This window comes from Drosophila simulans, chromosome 3R, assembly GCF_016746395.2.
Source record: "Drosophila simulans strain w501 chromosome 3R, Prin_Dsim_3.1, whole genome shotgun sequence".
In the NCBI taxonomy this organism is placed as follows: Eukaryota; Metazoa; Arthropoda; class Insecta; order Diptera; family Drosophilidae; genus Drosophila; species Drosophila simulans.
Genome location: NC_052523.2, coordinates 23,353,961 through 23,377,689, shown reverse-complemented (window position 1 = coordinate 23,377,689; position 23,729 = coordinate 23,353,961). Strand labels below are relative to the sequence as shown.

The 23,729-nt window shown below is 45.7% G+C and overlaps 1 protein-coding gene across 1 annotated transcript; it reads left to right on the top strand.

The window, feature by feature from the left end:
• The first annotated feature begins 995 nt into the window (after window positions 1-995).
• LOC6729833 (protein serrate) lies at window positions 996-23,038 on the top strand. The gene is made up of 15 exons (XM_016174593.3): window positions 996-1,330; window positions 3,137-3,769; window positions 6,808-6,925; window positions 7,368-7,555; window positions 11,270-11,324; window positions 11,819-12,134; window positions 15,302-15,435; window positions 15,569-15,744; window positions 16,034-16,277; window positions 17,571-18,299; window positions 18,605-18,799; window positions 18,864-18,959; window positions 20,194-20,565; window positions 20,673-21,280; window positions 21,388-23,038. The coding sequence occupies exons 2-15, from the start codon at window positions 3,524-3,526 to the stop codon at window positions 22,141-22,143; spliced, it is 4,233 nt and encodes a 1,410-aa protein (XP_016036537.1). The 5' UTR covers window positions 996-1,330; window positions 3,137-3,523; the 3' UTR covers window positions 22,144-23,038.
• Window positions 23,039-23,729: the final 691 nt, after the last annotated feature.

The window sequence follows — 23,729 nt, the reverse complement described above, 5'->3', positions numbered from 1 at the left end:
TGGCCCGTACAATTGCCGCTCTGGGGTCTCTTGTCGCAGATATGTAAGCTGATAATGGGCATTGTAGTGCAGTTTTTCCTCCATTTCTTCTGTTTTTTCTTCTTTTTTTAAGCGAGAAAAGATGACAAAGGAGCTGGGAGACCGCTGCCCAGTACGCCCACCAAATAGAGGAGGATGGAGACCCAAATGGCCAGGGAAGACGGCTAGAGAAGACATTTTGGGCACACACCAAGTCAATTTGTTTTATCTATTGTCGAACAAGAGTCATGTCACAACGGCACAATGAGATTTACTATGTGTTGTTGCAGTTGTTGAGGCAGCAGCAGTTGTTGCTGCCGCTGTTGTTGCTGTGGTGGGCAGACAATGGAAAATCAGCAACATGATTCGATATTTAGATATGCGCCTCAAGAAATATGAGCCGCTAACAACAACAGTAAGGCAGGCAGCAGCAACAACAAAGATGCTGCCGCCTGTCTTGTTGGCCGCATGTAATTGCCAAGTTTGTTGCTTAAGTCTTTTGTTTTGGCTGCACTGATAGGCCAGTTGCATTTAAATTTGATTTATACACTTTTGGCCAGCAGATAATTGGATGGAAGTCGCCGCTCTGTCTGTGTGGTTAATAATTGGCCGGGCTAGTATCTTTCGATTTGGTTCCCAGCCGTTAAAGATTGTGGGAGCGTTCCTTCATATTAGGTGTTAATTGCCAGTCCCTTGGAGCTACTAGATCTGGAGCACACACACACACAGTCCCAGAATGCACTTATTGGCATAATTAAGTTGGAATCGTAAAAAACGGCAGCCGGGAGCCTCGGGCGCGCATGCGTGCAGCAGCCGAAGCGGCAGCAACTCCATTAACTGCCGATTCCGATTCAGATTCCGGGCCCCGGGGCTATATACAGTCGTACGACCAATCAGCGGCTGGCTAAAGAGCGCGGCTCGAAGAGCAAACTGGTTTTCTCCAAAGAGAAGCACAGAGAGAAACGCTGCGAGTTAAGCTCTCGGGATCGACGGCAACTTGTGCCCAGAGGCAATCAGTCGTTAGTCGAAGCCTGAAGCGCACGCAGCACTCAGCGGAAGTCGTCGCCAGTTTATTTTGAAAGCGGTTTCGGTGGTTCAGACCGAGCCACAGTTCTCTTAAGACTGCAGACCACCACCACCACCACCATCACCTCACCACCTTTACCACCACCGAAAACCGCAGCACTCTCGCGTGACTTGCTCCGCCCCGTGAATGGATGCTGCTCGAGGGCTGGAAATGCCGCAGGATTCGGTTAACGCGTTTAGTCGAGCGCCGTGCTTCGAGCGGTGATGAGCCCCTTTTCTGTCAACGGTAAAACCCCTCCTCGAATTGGATTATTGTGTACCCAAACTGAACGCCACCGACCATCATCCATATAACAATTGTGAAAGTGTTTAATGTGCCGCAATCGAAATCAATTGCTTGCTGATTACAACAAATGATGAAGAGCAATCAACTACAAATGCTCGGTGGAAGAAAAGCAAATCGAAAGATCGACAATCAGCCGACATTTTGCTATGTGTGTGTTTCCATAGAGTGTGTGATTAATTCCTGAGCCCAGATCGTGTGAGCCAAGGAAAACGGAAATACCTTTCAATTAAATACAATACATTAATATATCAAAATACAATGCCGTCAAAATTGTGCTTAATCAAAGGCGAAAAGTAAAAGTGCAAACAATGTGAATATGCGAAAACGAGTGCCCCATTCCGGGGGAATCGCTGGCCACAGTGTGCTCCATTGATAACGCACACAGGCAAAAAACAGGGACACAAACACACGAAGTGGAATTGAAACATGCCAAGTGAAAGAGAGAAAGAATGAAAACAGCCGACTAGTTCATAATGCACGCAGATAATACAAATAATAATAATAATGGGCGCACATAGAGAAATTTCTACTAGAACTTAATAAGTGGGATTCCCACACAACCTAATGAAAGTATTTGACTTTCTAAAAGCGATGCTTAAATCGGAATCTTTTTTCTAAATTTAAAGAATCTGCGTATCTGTTATAAACCTTTTATTAGGAAGTTAAAGAACTTTTAGTATAGATGAAGCTGTAGTTTTCTTCCGTGCAGCTGGAGAAAAGAGAGATTGTGAAATCAGAGTGGTTCTGAATGGGTGGTACGAGCATGGGAAAGTCCCTGATCGAGGGAGCGCGGAAAATGCTCGATGCACTGCTCAATGATTTACCATATGCAACAAATTACGGATCTAGCACGGTCCAAAGCTTATTCAGATCATTATGTTCAAGACGGGGATCTGCTTGCACAATTATTTGATAAATCAGAGTATATCCAGTAGTTACTAGAAATAGATACAGGGTACAATAAAGTTTTGAGGCCGCCAGTAGTTAATTCGCCGTTTTGCAAATTGCCAAGAGAGAAGAGTGAAATCAGGGGTATTAGGGGGTATTAAGGGGAGGTAGCTGCATCATCCACTTGCAAAAGCCACTTCCGGTCATGCCCTGCAGCAGCAGCAGCAACATCCACATCAGCGGCAGCAGCAGCAGCATGAGCAAGAGCGGCAGCATCTGGGTTTCGATTCAAAGTCAACGACTTCCGTTCCGTGCCAAAGCCGGGAGGAGGCCCCAAGCAAATTACTTAATTAAATGGACAATTAACACCCGAGCAGGAGGAACCGGGGCGGGCTGGGGGGCCAAAGGCCATGGGAGGATGGATAGGATGGCCGGAATGGCAGAGGCAGAGGGCAGGAAGAATGAGTAATGTGAGCAAGAGTGAAAATATCTGTAAATTAATATGCGCACAAGATGCAAATTGTTTGTGGCCAAAGACACGGCTCCATAGTCGCAGCAGCAGCAACTGCAGCAGCCGCATCAGCAGCAGCAGCGGCAGTAACAGCGTTAAATTAACATAAATTGAATTGCATTTGCATTTGCTGCACGTTGCCGCTTTTTTGCGGTCTGGCAAAAGTAAATGTTGCTGCGGTGGCTGGTGGCACTTGTTGCGGCTTGCTGCGGTTGCCGCTACTGCTACTGCAACTGCAACTGCCGCAGCAGCAGCAGCCTCTGCGTGTCAATTAGCGTTGATGATGCACAGTGAAATAGATTTCGCGCAGCCCGTTTCAATTCCAATTCGTTCGACAATTGTTACAGCTAAAGATCTACAAAACATCAGCGCCTATCAAGTGGAAGTGTCAAGTGTGAACAAAACAAAAACGAGAGAAGCACATACTAAGGTCCATATAAATAATAAATAATAATTGTGTGTGATAACAACATTATCCAAGCAAAACCAAACAAAACGAAGGCAAAGTGGAGAAAATGATACAGCATCCAGAGTACGACCAGTTATTCAGCTATCCAGAGCAAGTGTAGTGTGGCAACTTAGAAACAAACAAAGGCACCAAAATCTGCATACATGGGCTAATTAAGGCTGCCCAGCGAATTTACATTTGTGTGGTGCCAATCCAGACCAGAGTGAATCCGAAACAAACTCCATCTAGATCGCCAACCAGCATCACGCTCGCAAACGCCCCCAGAATGTACAAAATGTTTAGGAAACATTTTCGGCGAAAACCAGCAACGTCTACGTCGTTGTCGTCGTCGGAGTCAACAATAGAATCACCAGACAGCCTGGGAATGTCCAAGAAGACGGCGACAAAAAGGCAGCGTCCGAGGCATCGGGCACCCAAAATCGCGACCCTGCCATCGACGATCCGCGATTGTCGATCATTAAAGTCTGCCTGCAACTTAATTGCTTTAATTTTAATACTGTTAGTCCATAAGGTAAGCAAAGCAGCCAACATGCAAAAGCGATCGAATCCCCAAAGCAATAATCCCAAAAAGCCCCAGATCCAAATACATGCGGGTGTAGTGTCTTTTGGCAAAAAGGCCAAAAGAAAACAGCCAAAGTTGATTCAACCCATGCGAATTGCCAATGGCTGAGGGCAAAGTTTTGATGGGGGACGTAAATAATGATGATTTTGGGGTTTATTTTTTTGAGTGATTTATCAACTTCGCATCCCGAAGAGCTGTCTTTAATGAGAGCTCTTACGCTGGAATTTTCTCAGAGCAGTAAATCAAGCATATGTCAATAAACAAGATTCTTAGAACGCATAAACAAACAGAAATCATTTACAGCCTTACGTAATTTAATAAGAATGAAAATGAGGATTCATAGAAGACTCATTTTTCCTTTTAAATTAATGTATCCATTACCTTTTAAAATTTCAACAAATCTACCAGCCTTTTGATACCTGCACTTAGTCAAAATATTCCCCAAGTTTTAACCATTAAACTGGCATTTAAATAAAGTCATTCTCGAGTTTTAGAAAAAGCATCTGGTTAAGAATTCTGGGTTTAATACGATCGCATGGAGGAGGACCCCTCGAAAAGTGATCCGCCAGATTAGTGGGCAGTTCTATCTACGAGAACCATCTCTACGAAATGGTTCCCACATGGCAACGGTAGTCGAGAATCGGAGGAGCTAGGTGGTTTTCGGGGTGTAGCCGTCATAAAGTGTTACACAAAGTGCCTAAACATGTATTGAGATGCCAGCGGAGATGCCCCGAGCGGCAATTAAAAAGGCAAAGAGTCGGGAGAGCCAACGGCAGCCAACGGTTCAGAAATACATAAAAATTAATCGTTGGCCGGAAAGTTATAGGTAGTTTTGGAGGAACGGGGCTGGGCAAGGAGGGGTCTTAACAACAATTTGATTAATACGCCAGAGATCTCGAGAGCCAGACATTAGAATCCGAGGAGCATGCGAGTCCCAGTCCCAGTCCCCAGAAGAGCATACCGGGATGTGGCCGACCGTGGGGCAATCAAATTGATTACACACATTTATCTACTTGGTAGAGGGGATTGCATTGATTTAGGGTAAGCGAGGCGATAAAAGTCGCCGGCAGCAAAGATCCACCTCGGTCCCACTGCAACTATTTAGTTGTTAATGAAGTAAATAAAAGTTAAATATTTTGTAGCGACGATTTATGGGCAACTTCCAGGGAAAACCAGCCAGTCAACTGGTCAAGCGAATCCGCGATCATATCGCCTCAGTTCACATGGTCCCATGTCAGTTGAAATTAACCCAGTTACTCGGCCAAGTTGGGATGCCAAGTTGGAAAAAGGCTAAAAAGCCGAAAAGCCGCAGAGGATCTCTCTCATTTGAGCTGACATTTATTGATCATAAGCTGCGTATTAAACTGACTGCGAAATATGCATAAAAAGCCCAAAATCAGATGTGAGTTGGCGAAATCGAGCTCCCACGTTGACGAGCTGCAGTTGGCTTTATGGCCAAGATTCGTTTTGCTTCCCTGTTTACAGCAGGCTTAATTAAAATTTAATTTCACATTAAACATCGTGTGTCGGCTTCATTAAGCGCTCCCATATTCCACCAGTTTACATGTGGCGCCTCGGCACTAATTCCTTAAGCATTTCTGGTGGTTTATCTAATCGAATTGATTACGTCAAAGTTTGTCCGGAATATTAGCGGATGCACCTGCTTCATGAATGAGGAGCACGGCCCGAGGAAATGTGATAAATAAATAGTAAGCAGCCAGAACCGGTTCCGTTTGGCATCTCTCGATCATGGACGGCCAAGAATCCAATCAGTTTGAGGAGGACCCGGTTGCACTGGAGTCTTTGAGTTTGAGGCCCAAACAAAAGGAAATCTCGAAAAAACGCCAAGAGAAACCGAACTCAAGCCAAGACGTTGAAAGACGAGGGGTTCGGAGGGGATTGCATTTGATTGATCTATGGCATGATCAACAATGCATGTGGCTTTGAGCTGGAGTTTCGTTTTTTGTCGGCCTTTATTTTTTCTGTTTTTTGAGGCTCCATCTGCAGCTGCAGGTGACTCGAAACTGGTGGATGCCGTTAGCCAAGAGGCTCGGCTAAATTGCAATTTATTTCTAATAAACTTATCAACACTGCCAGCTACCAAAGACCATGACAATAAATTCACTGAAATATGAAACCATAAAAGCAGGAGTCCCAAGTTTTCATTAGCATATTTTCCGCGAAGCAGAACCCATCCGCCGGCCGGTAATGAACCCTAAATTACAAAGTTGATGGTCAAGATGCGGCTTCCAGATGCAGGAGGCAGCTCGCCTCCTGGCTAAATTATGATAAGCGATTGGCCGAAGAATAGTTAAACTTTATGTGCCATTTGTCAGAAGCGTTCGAGTGCGAGAGATCGCCGATCGGCGATCTAATGTGTTATTAATTTTATGGCAAATGCTCCTATCGATGGCCGCATGATTTGTGGCCACTCCGGGCCCACAGATTCCAGTTGGAGCACAAAGCCATTCTAAATTATACAAACTGCTGGATATCTCGTTTGATTAAGTGAGCCAAACCGAACAGTTAAGCCGCTTTGTGGGGAAAATATTTCTCATTATTTTCGTGTTTCATTTGCTGCCAGATTTATCGGGCTCCTTTCATTTGCCTACCACTTTTACGAGGTATGCTCATCGGACTTTTCTGATTTTCCACTCTTGTATCGATCCATCTATTTTTGTTTTTAATTAAAACCTCTCAGCCCAATCAGAGCGCCCTAGGTGGCTTATTAGCTTTTACAACCGGCGAACGAGAGCTGGGATCAGATCCATAAAGTGTTGAGCATATTATTCGATTTGGAATGTAAGCTGGGCAGGGAGGATTGGCTCAGAGGGGAGGGTACTATTCGATTGGGATTCACTCTTTTTTGGGGAAGGGGTGTCTTCGTTATGGGTCATGATTGATTTGAATCGATTTGGGATCTCGACGCTTGTTTTTGGTTTTACTCTGCGTTTTTTGGTTAATTTTGCCCATGTTCTCTACCACAGATATCCGCAGCTGGTAACTTCGAGCTGGAAATATTAGAAATCTCAAATACCAACAGCCATCTACTCAACGGCTATTGCTGCGGCATGCCAGCGGAACTTAGAGCCACCAAGACGATAGGTAAGTCCATCTTCGAGTTTATTAAAAGCAAGATTTTTCATCGCCTTTTTTGTTTGTCAAAGAAAGTTAAGACCTCGTAAAAATGCAGTAACTTTTGACATGGTAACGAACTTTTCAATTGTCCCATTAAATTTATCAAACTTTTAAATATATAAACATAAAACATTATGCAAATTGTGGATTCCATCTGAATTCTTTAGCTCTCTGATATTTCTTATCTGGCTTACCCGAAATAGAAGGTCAAGGCTCTTTAGCCTATCAGCAGAATTTGCACTCTGCATATTTCTGGTTCTGTAGTAATATACATATATATTCTATCTTGTATTTAACGATGCCGGGCAATTATGCAATCTCCGAGGCAACAAAGTCTGCATTTCCATAGTATAGAAAGTATATATATTTGCGAGTGTAATGATAACCCGTGCTGGAATTCTAATTTCAGGCTGCTCGCCATGCACGACGGCATTCCGGCTGTGCCTGAAGGAGTACCAGACCACGGAGCAGGGTGCCAGCATATCCACGGGCTGTTCGTTCGGCAACGCCACCACCAAGATACTGGGTGGCTCCAGCTTTGTGCTCAGCGATCCGGGTGTGGGAGCCATTGTGCTGCCCTTTACGTTTCGTTGGACGGTAAGTGCAGTTCCCATAAGTACTATATATACTCCGATCCATGTTACCCCTTTGCAACCAAGACGCACGCTTTCGGCACGAGCTCTCCTCTCACTTTGTGGGCAGCTTTCGTTATTGTTTTTTTCGACTTAAGATAGCTCGGTTCCGCCTGGAGAGCAGCCAAGCTGAACTGAACGCTCCATGGGCGATAAGGTCTAGCCGGCAACAGAAATGTGAATGAGCCGAGCTCGTGCCGGATTGATAAGAATATGTATTTATGAAAAGCAGCAGAAAAACGAGAAATGAAGCGAGGGGGCATAGTCTATGTGGGGTTTCCACAGCGAGCAGATTCTCTGCGCTACTTCCTGTGTCCAAAAATTCCAGCGTGGGCTGCACCAGAATCATGGGGCGTGAAAATTCCAAGGCTAGCACCAAAAGCGGCTTACTCATCGCGTCTCGACCAGCTCACTTTGGAGTTAAGACCCTTGGCCAGACCATCGTCATCTTGGTCTGCGGAGATTCTGTCGGCGGTAGCCGAAAAAAAAGCAATTAAAAATTGTGTTTCATGTTCCATGTTATACTTCTTTGCCGGGCAGCTCCTAAGCGGCTTTCGGTTAATTAAGTGAGCATAATGCGGGCTTATGACTGCCAAACTGGGAGGGAATAAAATGGTAAAAAAAAAACCACTCGGACCGAGAAAATAAAACATAAAATAAACGTGGCCAGCTGAGTTCTTTTAACTCGGCTAAGGTAAAAATGTAACCTGACTGGGTGTAGTCGCAGAATTGAATTAAAGTTTTGCTCTTGCTCTTTTTTATTTTTCGTTGTTATGTACGGCTGTTGTTCTGACGGTTGTTTGCTGCTGTTTTTGGTGCTGTTCAAAGCCAACTTGGTTAACAATTACACGCCTTGGCCAAATCGGTGTCCAAACTAATACGACGGCTTGCAGCACTTGCACACAAATGTTCTATTCATTTAAATGAAATCCAAAGAAGTGGAAGTTTTCAATTTCTATTAAATATTTCTCATTATATATTTCATAGATTTTATGACAGTTCACAATTGCAATCCAGTTAATAAGGTGTATTTCTTGTGCAAGCCATAAACGAACATTATTGAATCGTGCTTAACAAACCATAAACTCACTTTTGATTACAGTATTAAACCTACTTTTAAATGAAATTTTTCATTAATATATGGGCTCAAATCGCAGGAATTTGTGTAATTGAACAGCAAATTAATTTAATTATTTTTCGAGTGCAGCAAAACATTGACGTCGACGTCGGCATGCGCATGCGCCGTCGTTTACATTAGGCAGGTTCCACTGTGGTTGGGATGCGGTGCGGTGTGGCGGGGGAGCAGGCATGCGTCAGAGCCGGGTCTTGGTCTTGGTCTTGGTTGGGTCTTGGCTTGGTCTTAGTCTTGGGCTGGGACTTGCGGCTTGGGGCTTGGGGCTTTCGTCTGGCTCGCCTGTGTTCTATGCCTCCACCAGTCCCGGCACCCTCCTCGCCCCCCCGAGAGCAGCAAAGTCGTGGCCTGAAGTGCGGACAACCTGTTTCGTGGGAACATTACCTTGTCGCGCTTGTCGCTCGGCCGATGGCGATGGCGATACGTTACGCTTCGCTTTGGTTTCGCTTTAATCTTGTGCCTTCGCCAGTGCTCTTTCCCCCAGTTCCCCAAGCTCCTCGGCTCCTTGGCTCCGCGATTCACATGTGAGTGTCTCGAAACTGTTACTGGGTGCCCAGAAGGCGAACGAATACGCGATGAATTCTGCATACCATTCCAGCGTAATATTCGCCTGCAGACAGTCAGTCAGTTAGTCAGTTTGTCTGGCTGCCAGGCACCCTCAAGAAGCCTTTCACAAACTCATGAAAATCTTCAAAAACCGAAAGACAAAAATCGAGAAAAAAAAGCGCCGCCGATATGGTCGCGATTGTCCCACTTTTTATTGAATGACTTCTTCTCCGGCTGCTGATTGAGTGAATGGCATGTTAAGACTCATAAACATGACTTAGGAAATACTTGAGCCCGGCCTCAAGAGCACACATCATAACATATAACATCGGCGGGCCTTCGATGTAACTGTCAAACACCGACTTCACCAAGGGACCCTCTCCCAGCCAACCAAGCAACCCAACCACTAACCACCTGAAGCATTCGAACTGCCGAACAGAGCCAAACGAATTTCACTTGACAATATTTTCCGAGTTCCAAAGACCTAAAGATCTGGAGTGCGCGTGCGCGGCCATTGAGCGATCTCGAGTGGTATTTGTGGTGCCTGTTCCACTTTTTGCTCAAGATCAATGAATGACTGCCCAAATAAACTGTGGGCTTTTGATCCATTTTGCTACCCGCACAAAACTCACTTTGCTCGAGATGAAACACTTTTGTTAACCCATCGCTTCCATTGCTGAATGTGATTTGGCCAAAAGACAAGATTCTTCACATTGTGTAAACATGTCGGTGGCCAATTCAGAATTGTCTCACTGAAAGCTACTTGATTTCCCTTGTTTTTCGTAAAAGAGAAACTAATTTTCCTGCTCAAATCAATCTTATTCACCCAATCCGCCTCCATTTGTTTTCATGTAGTTCGGAACTTCCTCCCATTGGCTAGTATCTCGTATTTTGTGAAATCCTAAACCAAACGCATCGCCATTTTCAATTGATACGCTTCCGCTGGCCATATATACATATATCCGTATATCCAGACGGATCATGATTTTAGCTCGAGCCCGGAACATAACTTAAGTGACAGCGATATGGCAGCGCGTGGAAATTGAATGGAGCTCGGAAATTTGATAGCAGGGTGGGCAGTTTATGGATGGATGGATTTGCAAAGTGTGTCAAGTTGTTGTCGCTGATGTTGATCCGTCTGCAATTAGCCAATGTCTGCTTTGGACTGATTTAGTGTCGCGTCGCCAGGGCAATTACACCGGAATATGGGAATCCCCCCATTCGTTGGCCCGCCCATCTGGCGATCTGCCCATCATCCCTCCTCCACTGGCGACCGCCTCCCACTGCTAAATGAGCATTTCCTGGCATCCAGCGGCGGCATCCAGACATCGTCGACGTTTAATTGCTTTCTGCCCAACGAGAAATCTTCTACAGCTCGCAAATTACAAAAAAAAAAAGAAACATCGGATCTTCAATTTTTATGGGCCCATGCATAGGAGTTGGAAAAAATCAGAGAAAACTCTTGATTTTTAAGGTCGAAATTATGGATGCTCTAGGATAGTAATAGTAATTTTGCAAGGTTTTCTAGTTTCTACATTCACAATCTTATTTTTGAAGAAGGAATTTATTAGTGAAATCCTTTCTTTCTTTATAAAATTAAAAAACTTTCTCGAAGAGTGTATGAATTGCAAAGAAACTCAGAAATCAAAGAGAATTGGGTATGCGTTGCTTTTTCGCATTTGGTTTTGGCCAATTGCAGTGCCATGGACAGCGACATGGACATGGCCAAACTGAAGTCTGTTTAGAAAGTCCGCTTCTCCTGCGTGAAATTAAAGTGTTTAGTTTTGCTTTGGCTCGCTTTGTTTGTTGTCTGATCGCTTTGTTCGTCTGCTCGTTTGGTTTGCTGTTTGTTTTCTGTTTTTTTTTTTTGTTTTTTGTTGTCTTCATTTGCATGGCGGGCAGCCTGAGATTAAACTGTCCATTAGCGTCAGCGCAGAGTCAAACTTGAAGAGTCTCCAAACTAAATGCCACCTTTCCTTCTCTCTTCACGTTCAATTACAGAAGTCGTTTACGCTGATACTGCAGGCGTTGGATATGTACAACACATCCTATCCAGGTAAGTGCGGTGGCAATTGGAGACTTGTGCTCGTTACCACAGCCCCGTGTTGCAAGTTGCAAGTTGCTAGTTGCATGTTTCTTGTTGCACGCGGCTCGTTATTGTTCGCCAGCCAGGCATTTGGCTTAATTAGCAAGCGACGACGCAGGGGAAAACACTCAGAGAAACTCATGTAAATTTACATTAGTACTCACAAAATTGATTTTAGCAAGTTTGCCAGGTTTTGTCCTATTGTTTCTCTGAGTGCATCCTTAAGCGCCCGAAATGGTGCCAACAACTAACTAAATTCTCAAATTCTCCTGCCCACATCCCATTTCGCCTCCGCCCTGCCCCTGCTCCACCGGAACGCCAACGTTGATGCCACCAACAACGAATCCCAATCCGAATCCGATGACAACCACCACAACAATTGTCATGCCGCGCTCGCCGCCCATCGGAATCCTGACCCGAAAAACACCCAACTCCACAACCGAACGAAATGAAATGAAATGCAGATGCGGAGAGGTTAATTGAGGAAACATCATACTCGGGCGTGATACTGCCGTCGCCGGAGTGGAAGACGCTGGACCACATCGGGCGGAACGCGCGGATCACCTACCGTGTCCGGGTGCAATGCGCCGTTACCTACTACAACACGACCTGCACGACCTTCTGCCGTCCGCGGGACGATCAGTTCGGTCACTACGCCTGCGGCTCCGAGGGTCAGAAGCTCTGCCTGAATGGCTGGCAGGGCGTCAACTGCGAGGAGGCCATCTGCAAGGCGGGCTGCGACCCCGTTCACGGCAAGTGCGATCGTCCGGGGGAATGCGAGTAAGTAGCTTATGAACCAACCTGTTTTTTTCCACACTCCATATCAAACGGTGGAGAGTAGATGGCAGACCTTTGTAATTACGACCCCCTGCCACCCCACTTAACGATGTGATTATGACACTTTTTGCATGTGGCCACTAAACTTTGGGGCCGCCTTAATGGCCCTGGCCACCGAGTCGCCACCACTCGGCTGGCTCAAAATCGACAGCCAGTCCAGGCCACAGTTATGATAATGGCCAAGAGTGGTTTCTTTTTGCGCGAGATCGGTGGCAGAGAAATGGGTTCTTTAGCTCACATGGGGCGCTTTTTACTACTCCTTTTTTTTATTCAGTGCCACTTTTTTTTCGTTGCTAAATGTGTGAAATAGTTGGCAGCGTTTCTCTCAGGAAAATGCCAATCAGTCGATGGTCGAGTCAATGATGGGAGACATCACGGAGTTTTATTATAGTTATTTGTACGACTATGTGCAGATTTAAGTGCCTTTTCTCTTTTAACAGAGTAATATTAAAAAACGGCAGATTTCTGAAATTCCTAAGCTCATATCTCAGCCAAATCAAAAAGTAAGTGCAAGTGGTATACATTTGTGAAACACTATTTTGATGCCTAAACGATTTGTGTTCAAACTTTTTTGAAATGGGGTAAATTTTTTTTTTCATATTTTGACATTTTTATAAGGGGTACCATCATCAAATTTTCAAAAAATCATTAAAAAATTTATTTTCTATATCGTTCAAAGTTTGAATGTACAAAGTTTATATAAGTCAAAAGCAGCTTAGATATGGTTTCAGAAATTAAATTAATTGAAATTTACCCAAAATTTGACCAAAAAACGCTATAGTACGGTAGTCCTGAGCTCATAACTCTTCATAAAATAATGCTAGATCAAAAAGATGCGGCTAATTTTAACACTTTTTTGAATACTAAACGATTTGCATTTAAACTTTTAAAAAAATAAAAAAAAAAATTTTTTTTCAATTTTTCACATTTTGGTAAGGGGTAACATCGTCAAAATTTCAAAAAATACAAAAAATTTTAATTTTTGTTTTCATGTATAATTTGAATTTGCCATAATTGTACAAGTAAAATGCAGCTTATAAATGGTTTTAAAAATGAAATTGGATGAGAAATCATTAAGTTATGAGCATAAACCTTTAGGGTTTACGCAAAAAAACCGCTACCAACGCGAATTGAATTGTTCCCATCACTGCCACTAAAATGAAATGGGAAAAGAGCTGAAACTGATGCAATCGGTTCATTTCCAATCAATCCGCATTCCTTATTAAATTGTTCGCACTCGGTAACTGCCCATTTGGGAGATAACCCGAGTGCTATAAAGTTGTAACCAGCCATATAATCTGCAATCAAGTGCCAGTACCAATGCGATTCGCGGCCAAAGAGCAGGCTAATCAAACGCCCGCACGATGGCCAAGCGCTGATCTGGCCAGGAACTCCTCCTTCTCCTCCTGCTCCGCTTTCTTGGTTAGAATTTGCAGGCCGCCTCTTTGGAGCGGTCATGCTCAGACGTTGGCAACATGGAGCGACTGGCGCAGCAAGGAGCTTCGACAGAAAATGTACTGAAAAACAAATGAAATCATTTGGAAACTAATGAATATAGTAACTGTTTAATGGTCCCTAAAGTTAAGATCTAAATATATTTTGATCGATAAATATTAAGCTTCAAACTTTTAATCTTTAAATATAGAACGTTAAACTTTTGCTCATACAGCCAATTTCTCGCAGTGCAGTTGCAAGTCCCAAGACCGCAGCAGCACGAAAAAACGTTTGTGCCTCGGTTGTTCCTGTTGCAGTTGCAGCGGCAATAGTTGCTGCAGCATTAGTTGCTGTTGCAGCTGCAGCGGCAACAGTGGTTGTTGCCGTTGTTAATGCTGCAGCGTAACACAGAATACGTGAGCCGGCGGCCATGATTGCATTTCTCGACTGCATCATGATGCTCTGTCAGGCATCCTCTGCCATCCAGTCCGCTCCGGGCACCTCCTCCCGTCCTGGTTTTAAATAGCAATAATTAGTGTGGCCTAGAAAACATCAAAAGTCAGCAGATTTCCGCTGCGCCGCAACAATTATAAGCCAGAAGAAAAATTACTTTTGCTGTTTGCACGTTGCTGGCCCATTTGCGATTTGCGATTTGCTGGCCGGGAAGGCCGGTGGAACCAGAGCCGCCGATTCGCAGCCAGATAACAAGAGGCTGCCGTTTTAATGAAATCATAAATTACCGACATCGAACGGCGATGTCGACTATCGCCGAGCATGACGTGATGCCCGGAGCTTGTAGAGTTAGCACCTCGCCGGGCGATAACTCGATACCTCGATGCCTCTAAGGCTCAATAGTCGATGGCCCCGGCTGGCTAACTTTGATCCCGCTGCACTTTGGCGTGTTGCAGCGATAAAATCGCAGTTTTCGCCCCGAGCTGGAGCAGGAACGGCTATGGTAGTTGTCGGAGTGGCCAAAGTGGCCAAAGTGGCCGACTGGCTGCACTGCCACTTTAGCATTTGATGCATCAAGGCCAAAGTTCAGAGTGACCCAATTCGGTGGTTGGCCAGAGGCAAATGCGTTCCCAGGCCAAATTGAAATGTAAAGAAACACCGGAGCCCAAATTGCCGAATGAATAATGGGTGAATGTTTTCCCAAGATGCAGATAACCTTCGAAACCCAATGGCTTAGGCCTGCCATATATAAATGGCTATTATTATTTTGCAATATACAATAATTAGAAGAGCTTCAACTAAGACAGGTGCTTTACTAACTACTTTTCGAATGGGGAAACATTAAAAAGTTTCCCAGCTGCTGATAAAATCTGGATGCCATCTCATGTTTCCATGCAATAAGCTCACCTTTTAGCTGGGGTCTTCCACACCCCATTTTGAAATCAAAGTTACGCTTGCGAATCTGACTCATCTTGGATTTTCCCAAGGTGCAAATCCGAACACTCTCATTTGTGCCCCATCCAATGAAGATCACCTTTCGGCCAAGGCCTGCGATGCCCCATTTTGCAATCAGAGCTTGGTATATTTATGGAGGAACCTCTTTTCCCAAGCTGCTGAATCCTTCAACTTTGAGCTAACCCCATGGGCTAGGGTCCTCTATGCTCCATTTACCAATCAGCGAAAGCAGACGCAGAGACTCATCAAAACTTCGATTTAATCCACAGATGCAGACCCGGCTGGCGGGGTCCATTGTGCAACGAGTGCATGGTCTATCCCGGCTGCAAGCATGGTTCCTGCAACGGCAGCGCCTGGAAATGCGTGTGCGACACCAACTGGGGTGGCATATTGTGCGATCAAGGTAAGTAACCTGGCAATTACCACTCCGAATGCGAATCTTGAAGTGGGAATGGGGTATGGGGTATCATCGATAATATCCATGCCCCATTATGCCGTGATACATATTTCATAGTTTCGCTTTACGCATCGAACAGATTTAAATTTCTGCGGCACCCATGAACCCTGCAAGCACGGCGGCACCTGCGAGAATACCGCTCCGGACAAATACCGCTGCACATGCGCCGAGGGCCTCTCGGGCGAGCAGTGCGAGATCGTGGAGCACCCATGTGCCACCAGGCCATGCCGCAACGGCGGCACATGCACACTCAAGGTAAGTCGCAGATTTATGCACTTCTTCGCAGTGCCATAAACTAATTTAATACGCTATGGATGAGGCCCCACAATCAGCACTTATCTACAAGACACTCGAAGAAACTAGTGCTATAACTATCTGAAGAAAACAAGATTAGCTTAAAAGAAGAAATCTTCTCTAGCCAATTATTAAAGATATGTTCCCTTGCATCTCCTATCCGTACTATTCCATCTGTATTATGTACCAGCAATCTATCTATCTATCTTATAGAACCCATTTTAAGAGTGTATCTGGCTATCTTTTGCAGACGAGTAACAGAACTCAGGCCCAAGTGTATCGCACTTCACATGGCAGGAGCAACATGGGCAGGCCGGTAAGACGCAGCAGCTCGATGCGCAGCCTGGATCACCTGCGGCCGGAGGGGCAGGCGCTGAATGCCAGCAGCTCCTCGGGATTGGTGTCCCTAGGTTCGCTGCAGCTGCAGCAGCAACTGGCCCCCGACTTCACTTGCGACTGCGCAGCCGGATGGACGGGACCGACATGCGAAATAAGTGAGTTTTGATTTAATTTTATTCCACAGCACGCGATTAGCCACAGCTCAGCCGAATGTGGGGCTCTTTGTCCGGCCAGTTGGCCAAGTTAGTTGGTAGTGGCTGTTGCCGCTGATGTTGCTGTTGTGCGGCAATGTTGCCGCTCGATCATGCAATTGAGCACACACGCATTTGACTGTAGCGAAATAAAATGAAGTGAAATGAAATGGAATGAAATGAAACGTAGCACGCACAGCCAGTTATTGTTGCCGGCTTTGGCTTTTGCTTTGGCTTTGGGCTTCGGCTTGGGCTTGGGTATGGGTTTATTATGATTGTTGTTGCCACGGTGGTCCGGCAAATTTTTGGTTCGCTTCGGTTTTGCATTCCAATTGGAGCACGACCGACACATTCACCAGAAACTATTTGCTGGCCAATGCAATAAGCCGTAAGCTAATTGAGTTGCCATTCCCAAAACGAATGAGTCGGCGGCGTTGAAGGATTTACATCTGTACTGGCCATTTTGGCATGCCAATTAAGGGCCTTCAATTGTTGGCAAGAGCTTGACTTTATTTACTGACTTATTAATGGTTTGATTGCAGTATTATTGTCACTTAAAGTCTCTTAAAGTCCATGATATGAAAGTAACAGTCGTAAATATTTTCTATATTTAGTGTCATCCGATTTCGTGGGAAACTTATAAGTAATATTTCGTACAGGTTAATTGAGTCAAACGTTGTCTTAACTGCTGCTGATCTGCAATCTGACCTTATTTGCGGCCTAATGGCCAGCAAAGGGTCAGAACTTTATTTTTGGGGTGCCCTTCTTATCAGACCCTCCATAATACAAACAAATGAGTTGCGTGCTGCTGAAGGAAATAAAAAAAGGGGTTTGAGAAGGAAGCGTCCTCTCCTGAAGATTTCAGGCAACCGATAAGCCAGGCACGCAGGTTCGAGCTCCCATACCCATGCCCATCCGCGAGTCAGTTCAATGACTTGAGCTCGGGCTAAGAGCCACCTGCTCAAGCTTCTGCCGCTCGAGAGCTCAGCAGCAAAATCAACACATTCACGGAGAGAAAAGTAGGGCTAGTGTCAAAATGGAAAATAATAAACAAATAGTTCTGAGTTAAGAGCAACCATATTTAAAAATCAGCAATATCATGAAAGTTTTAAAACTATTCTAGAAATTATTAAAATATTCATTCAAATATATACTCAATTTATTCAGATATTGGGAAGTATTTTCCCACAGTGCTTGCACTTTATCTCTCGATGGCACTTAAACAATCTGCTTGAATTTCCCCTCATTCCTTTCCAGATATCGACGAGTGCGCCGGGGGTCCCTGCGAGCATGGTGGCACTTGCATCGATCTAATCGGTGGCTTTCGATGCGAATGTCCGCCGGAGTGGCATGGCGATGTCTGTCAGGTGGATGTGAACGAGTGCGAAGCGCCGCATTCCGCCGGAATCGCTGCTAACGCATTGCTGACCACCACAGCCACTGCGATCATTGGTAGTAATCTGAGCAGTACTGCACTTCTGGCCGCTCTGACCAGTGCGGTGGCATCCACATCCATGGCCATCGGACCCTGCATCAATGCCAAGGAGTGTCGCAATCAGCCGGGTTCCTTTGCCTGCATCTGCAAGGAGGGCTGGGGCGGAGTCACCTGTGCCGAGAATCTGGATGACTGTGTGGGTCAGTGCCGGAATGGAGCCTCCTGCATCGATCTGGTCAACGACTATAGATGCGCCTGTGCCGCTGGTTTCACGGGTCGCGATTGCGAGACAGACATCGACGAGTGCGCCACTTCCCCGTGCCGAAACGGTGGTGAATGTGTGGACATGGTGGGCAAATTCAATTGCATTTGTCCACTGGGCTACTCGGGGTCTCTGTGCGAGGAGGCCAAGGAGAACTGCACACCGTCGCCATGTCTAGAGGGCCACTGCCTCAACACGCCCGAAGGATACTACTGCCACTGTCCTCCGGATCGCGCCGGAAAGCACTGCGAGCAACTGCGTCCGCTCTGCTCCCAGCCGCCCTGCAACGGTGAGTAAAAATAGCACAGACCGCCAAGAGGCCATGGGAACCGATCTCGCCCCGATGAAGACATCATTAAGCTCATCAATCGCAGATTGCCAGCTTTTTGTCGTCTTCCGAGAGACGAGATCTGCCACGGCCATGCACTTGAAAAATATGCGTGTATACAAAATCCAAAATTGTTCTTTAAAAGGAAGTATACTTCTTGGAGGACTTTTATATTACATAGACATATAAAATTGAGTACATTTTGATATATTTTTCCGAGTGTAACCCTGCGTTAATAAGCCTAATCATGTCCCCCAATCCAACAGAGGGCTGCTTCGCCAATGTCAGCCTAGCGACGTCAGCGACAACGACAACGACAACCACCACAACGGCGACAACGACGAGGAAGATGGCCAAGCCAAGCGGATTGCCCTGCAGCGGACACGGCAGCTGCGAGATGAGCGACGTGGGCACCTTCTGCAAATGCCATGTGGGCCACACCGGCACCTTCTGCGAGCACAGTGAGTAATCCCGATGCACAACCCACCGATGCACAGAGACGGCAAACTCATTAACTTTCCGCAGATCTCAACGAATGCTCGCCGAATCCTTGTCGAAATGGGGGAATTTGCCTTGACGGCGACGGCGACTTTACATGCGAGTGCATGTCGGGCTGGACAGGTGAGTCGCGACGGAATGAGATGATTTGGGATGAGTCGGGCAGGTTGCGATGAGCTCGGCTCAACTGAACTGAACTGAACTGAGGCGAACTGAGCCGGGTTGAGTCGGGTGCGCTTTAAGCGGCCATATACCGCCAAAGTGAACGTCAAAGCGTTGCAACAAGTGCAGACTGCAAAAGTGGTGCTAAGCCGCTGGCAAAATACCCTAGGGACGCTTTAAGTGGGGGTCAGTGAAAGTGGTAAAGGAATATCGCAGCAATCAATCGAAATGAAATGAATAAATGGGGGAAAAACTCCATAGATATATAACATACTCAAAATAATTAACACACATTTTCTTAACAATTATTTCTTTTGATTATGCCAAACTCAATTTACAAGTAGTGTTTTTAGACCATCCGATTAAAATTAACAACCTCACCGAGTGGTTTTTACTACTCCTGCCGAGAGGGCATAAAAACCTGCTGTATGCCGACTGCCTGACTGACTGGCGCATTATCAACGCTTGGGGGCTTTAAATGGGCGCGAGACGAGTGTTGGCCACGTTAAGTTAAGAGCGCTACGCTCTCACACACACGATCGGGTCGGTCGCATTTATTTGAACATTGAAAGTCGGCAGTCATTACGGCCTCAAATTGAAGCGAATGCGGCTGTGCCGCGAAGCTTTAAAAATAAAAAAAAAACTATATGCGCTTTAGTCGCAGTCTTTGTAGCCGGCGAATGTATTTGCCACATGTGGCAGCCAAAAACTCCTGGGGGGGCCCACCGCGGCTAGGCCAAACCTTTGCCATGATTTATGTTTGTTTTTAATTTGCGATTTGCATATTTCACGCGTTTCGCTTTTTTGTCACAGACACAGATACAGAAAATGAAAATGAAAATAGATTTGGCCACAGTTTAGATACAGATACAGATACAGTCAGAGTCACATCGATCTATGTCGGCACACTTTTACTTTTCGATTAGTTCGAGCCAAGCCAACGGTCATGGCAATCCTCTTTCTATGGATTTTAGCTCCCACACTCGCAATGAGTTTCTTGCTTAAGTCTTTCGTTTCTGGGAAGTATATTTATGCTAAACAAATATAAAGAATTAGTTTTTGGTTTAGTTGGGTAACATGTTTGGACAATTCGCAATAAGTTCGTTGCCTAAGTCTTTTGTTTCTGAGCAACCATAACCAATTGCACAAATTCGAAATGAAATCTAATTTTTTAAATTTATATTTTCCCCTGTAGGTAAACGCTGCTCGGAGCGCGCCACAGGTTGCTATGCCGGTCAGTGCCAGAATGGCGGTACCTGCATGCCTGGAGCCCCGGACAAGGCTCTGCAGCCGCATTGCCGCTGTGCGCCAGGTTGGACTGGTCTGTTTTGCGCCGAGGCTATTGACCAGTGTCGCGGGCAGCCGTGCCACAATGGTGGAACATGCGAGTCTGGAGCGGGCTGGTTCCGCTGCGTCTGCGCTCAGGGATTCTCCGGTCCAGACTGCCGCATCAATGTGAACGAGTGCTCGCCACAGCCTTGCCAGGGCGGTGCCACCTGCATCGACGGAATCGGTGGATACAGCTGCATCTGCCCACCAGGAAGGCATGGATTGCGGTGTGAAATTTGTAAGTTGGCTACGCTACTTTAAAACTTTTATAAATATTGAAGGACTTAAATGTAATTTGAGTGCTGAATAGGAAGCTAACAATACTATTTTATATGTCCCTTTTAGTGCTCTCCGATCCCAAGTCCGCCTGCCAGAACGCAAGCAACACTATCTCTCCGTATACTGCTCTCAACCGAAGCCAAAACTGGCTGGATATTGCTCTAACCGGAAGAACAGAAGACGATGAGAACTGCAATGCGTGTGTCTGCGAAAACGGCACCTCTCGGTGCACGAATCTCTGGTGTGGATTGCCCAATTGCTATAAGGTGGATCCGCTCTCCAAGTCCTCGAATCTGTCCGGTGTTTGCAAACAGCACGAGGTGTGCGTTCCGGCACTGAGTGAGACCTGCCTGTCATCGCCTTGTAGTGTTCGTGGAGATTGCCGGGCACTGGAACCATCGCGAAGGGTTGCTCCACCCCGACTGCCAGCCAAATCCAGCTGCTGGCCCAATCAGGCCGTGGTCAATGAGAACTGCGCCCGACTCACCATCCTTTTGGCCCTGGAGCGAGTGGGCAAGGGAGCTTCGGTGGAGGGTCTCTGCTCCCTGGTGAGGGTGCTGCTGGCTGCCCAGTTGATCAAGAAGCCGGCGAGTACTTTTGGCCAGGATCCGGGAATGCTTATGGTGCTCTGCGATCTCAAAACGGGCACCAATGATACCGTTGAACTAACTGTGGTAAGTTATTTGTACAGTTCTTCAAATGGTTTATGTATTTTAACTCAATTTTCATAAGCGTATATATCTAATCAAAACACATTTTTTCTTTCTCTGTGTACTTTCAGTCCTCCAGTAAATTAAATGATCCCCAGTTGCCAGTGGGGGTGGGTCTGCTGGGTGAACTCCTCAGCTCCAGGCAGTTAACTGGCATCCAGCGTCGCAAGGAACTGGAGCTGCAGCATGCCAAATTGGCTGCCCTCACCTCCATTGTGGAGGTCAAGTTGGAAACGGCCCGCGTGGCCGATGGATCGGGTCATAGTCTGCTGATAGGAGTGCTATGCGGTGTCTTTATAGTCCTGGTGGGATTCTCGGTGTTCATCAGTCTGTACTGGAAACAGCGTCTGGCTTATCGCACCAGTTCGGGAATGAACTTAACTCCCTCGCTGGATGCACTGCGTCACGAGGAGGAGAAGTCGAATAATCTTCAGAACGAGGAGAATCTGCGAAGGTATACGAATCCGCTGAAGGGCAGCACCAGCTCCCTGAGAGCGGCCACCGGCATGGAACTAAGCCTCAATCCCGCTCCGGAATTAGCCGCCTCGGCGGCGAGTAGTTCCGCCTTGCACAGATCGCAGCCACTATTCCCGCCATGCGATTTCGAGCGTGAGCTGGACTCCAGTACGGGCTTGAAGCAGGCGCACAAGCGGAGCTCACAGATTCTGCTGCACAAAACCCAGAACTCGGACATGCGGAAGAACACGGTGGGCTCGCTGGACAGTCCGCGCAAGGACTTTGGCAAGCGGTCGATCAACTGCAAGTCCATGCCACCCTCCTCGGGCGATGAGGGCTCCGATGTCCTTGCCACCACTGTGATGGTTTAGCCGTGATCTCACCAACCAACCAATCAAAAAACCAACCAGCCGCCCACAGCCAGCTCAAAGTTCCAATTGCCACAGCACGGGCGCTATTTCCAAGTGCATTAGTAGCGTAAATAAAACTAGGATATAGTTAAGGATACCGAGGTGCGCCACAACGGAGTGGCTCTGTTGAAAACGTAAGGTTCTAAATCCAGGTCTCTCAGACAAAGATGAGGTACACAAATAAATTGGCTAGTAAATCGAGCATTTCATGGCCACGGGTTGGGCCAATTTATTTGTATACCTGATCTTATCTTAATACTAAACCAGTTCTCTATAAGAATAACTTTTTTTTTGTGTATCAAGCTTAAAAGTTCAGTTAGGCAGGCGTTTTCCGCAGTGCCATGTCGATGTGGAAGCCCCAAATATTTAAGTTAGATAGTGTAATTCCGAACTCTTCTCTTCGCTAAGCAACATCCTACACAGTGTGATATTTAGTGTAACCCAGGCGCGCATTTACATTCATTTAAAGGTAATGATATATATAAAAAGAAATCTACTCCTTGGCTAGCACAAGCTGTATGTATATAGTTCTCATTTAGGATCGTCGCGCTCTATATTGTGTATAAGCTGTAAATACTGTAAATTAGCAGTTACCGTTATTGTATTTTGTCTATAGTTAGATTGATAGTAATAAACTAAGAACCAGCCGCAACGCGTTAGACTTTAAAAGTTGTTTGCAATTGTACGCAATAATATAGTTTTATGCTCGTAGTTAGGAAGCTGTGTAACCGGGTAAGATTCAAACGATTTTGTACTGTATTATATACCTATCTGTGTAGTAATATTTATTTATTATATTAATTTTGATCTAGACGCAATAAAGTAATATCAATAAAGATAGAAAAAGACATACAAATGGATGGCGTACTAATTACTTTTCGAAGGGCGGAGGAGCCTAATCATAAGCTAGAATTCCATATTATATATAGAGGAAATGGCAATAAGACCTTTCGAGGTCCATCTTATGATATAAGGCAGCTCCGGACTTGTGGACTCTTTTTTCCATCAGCACCGTTTCCTGTCATTTGGACTCGTCTGGATCGAACAGAAATATGTTCGGCTGGGATTGCGGCGATCGCATTTGAAATATGCGCTAATTGAATGTGAAAACCAAATGCAAGTTGGGAACTACAACGGATCGAATCAGAGGACAGGATCGGGACACAAATGGAGAAGCCGGCGAAACAGATCAGAAGGCCAGGAGGAAAGAAATCGAAATCGAAATCGACCAGCGAGCAGCGAGCAATGCATTTTGCGTTGTTCGGTTTCTAATTAAAATACCAAAAAGAGCCGGCCGAAACACACAAAACTAAGCTCAGCGGATGATCAAGGCCCGAAGCAGTGGATTCAAAAACAGATACTGCAGAGGTGGCTGGAGTTTTTTTTTTTGTCTACCACAACGTGCGTAAATTTCGTCAGCGGTAAACTTGGCTCGAACAAAACGAAATGGCCGGGTTCTCGAGTATGAGTGTGTTGTTAATGAAGCAGAAAATGCCAGGAATTTTCGCTTGATTGTGGCTGCCTTTCGTTCTCTTATTTTCCTCCAT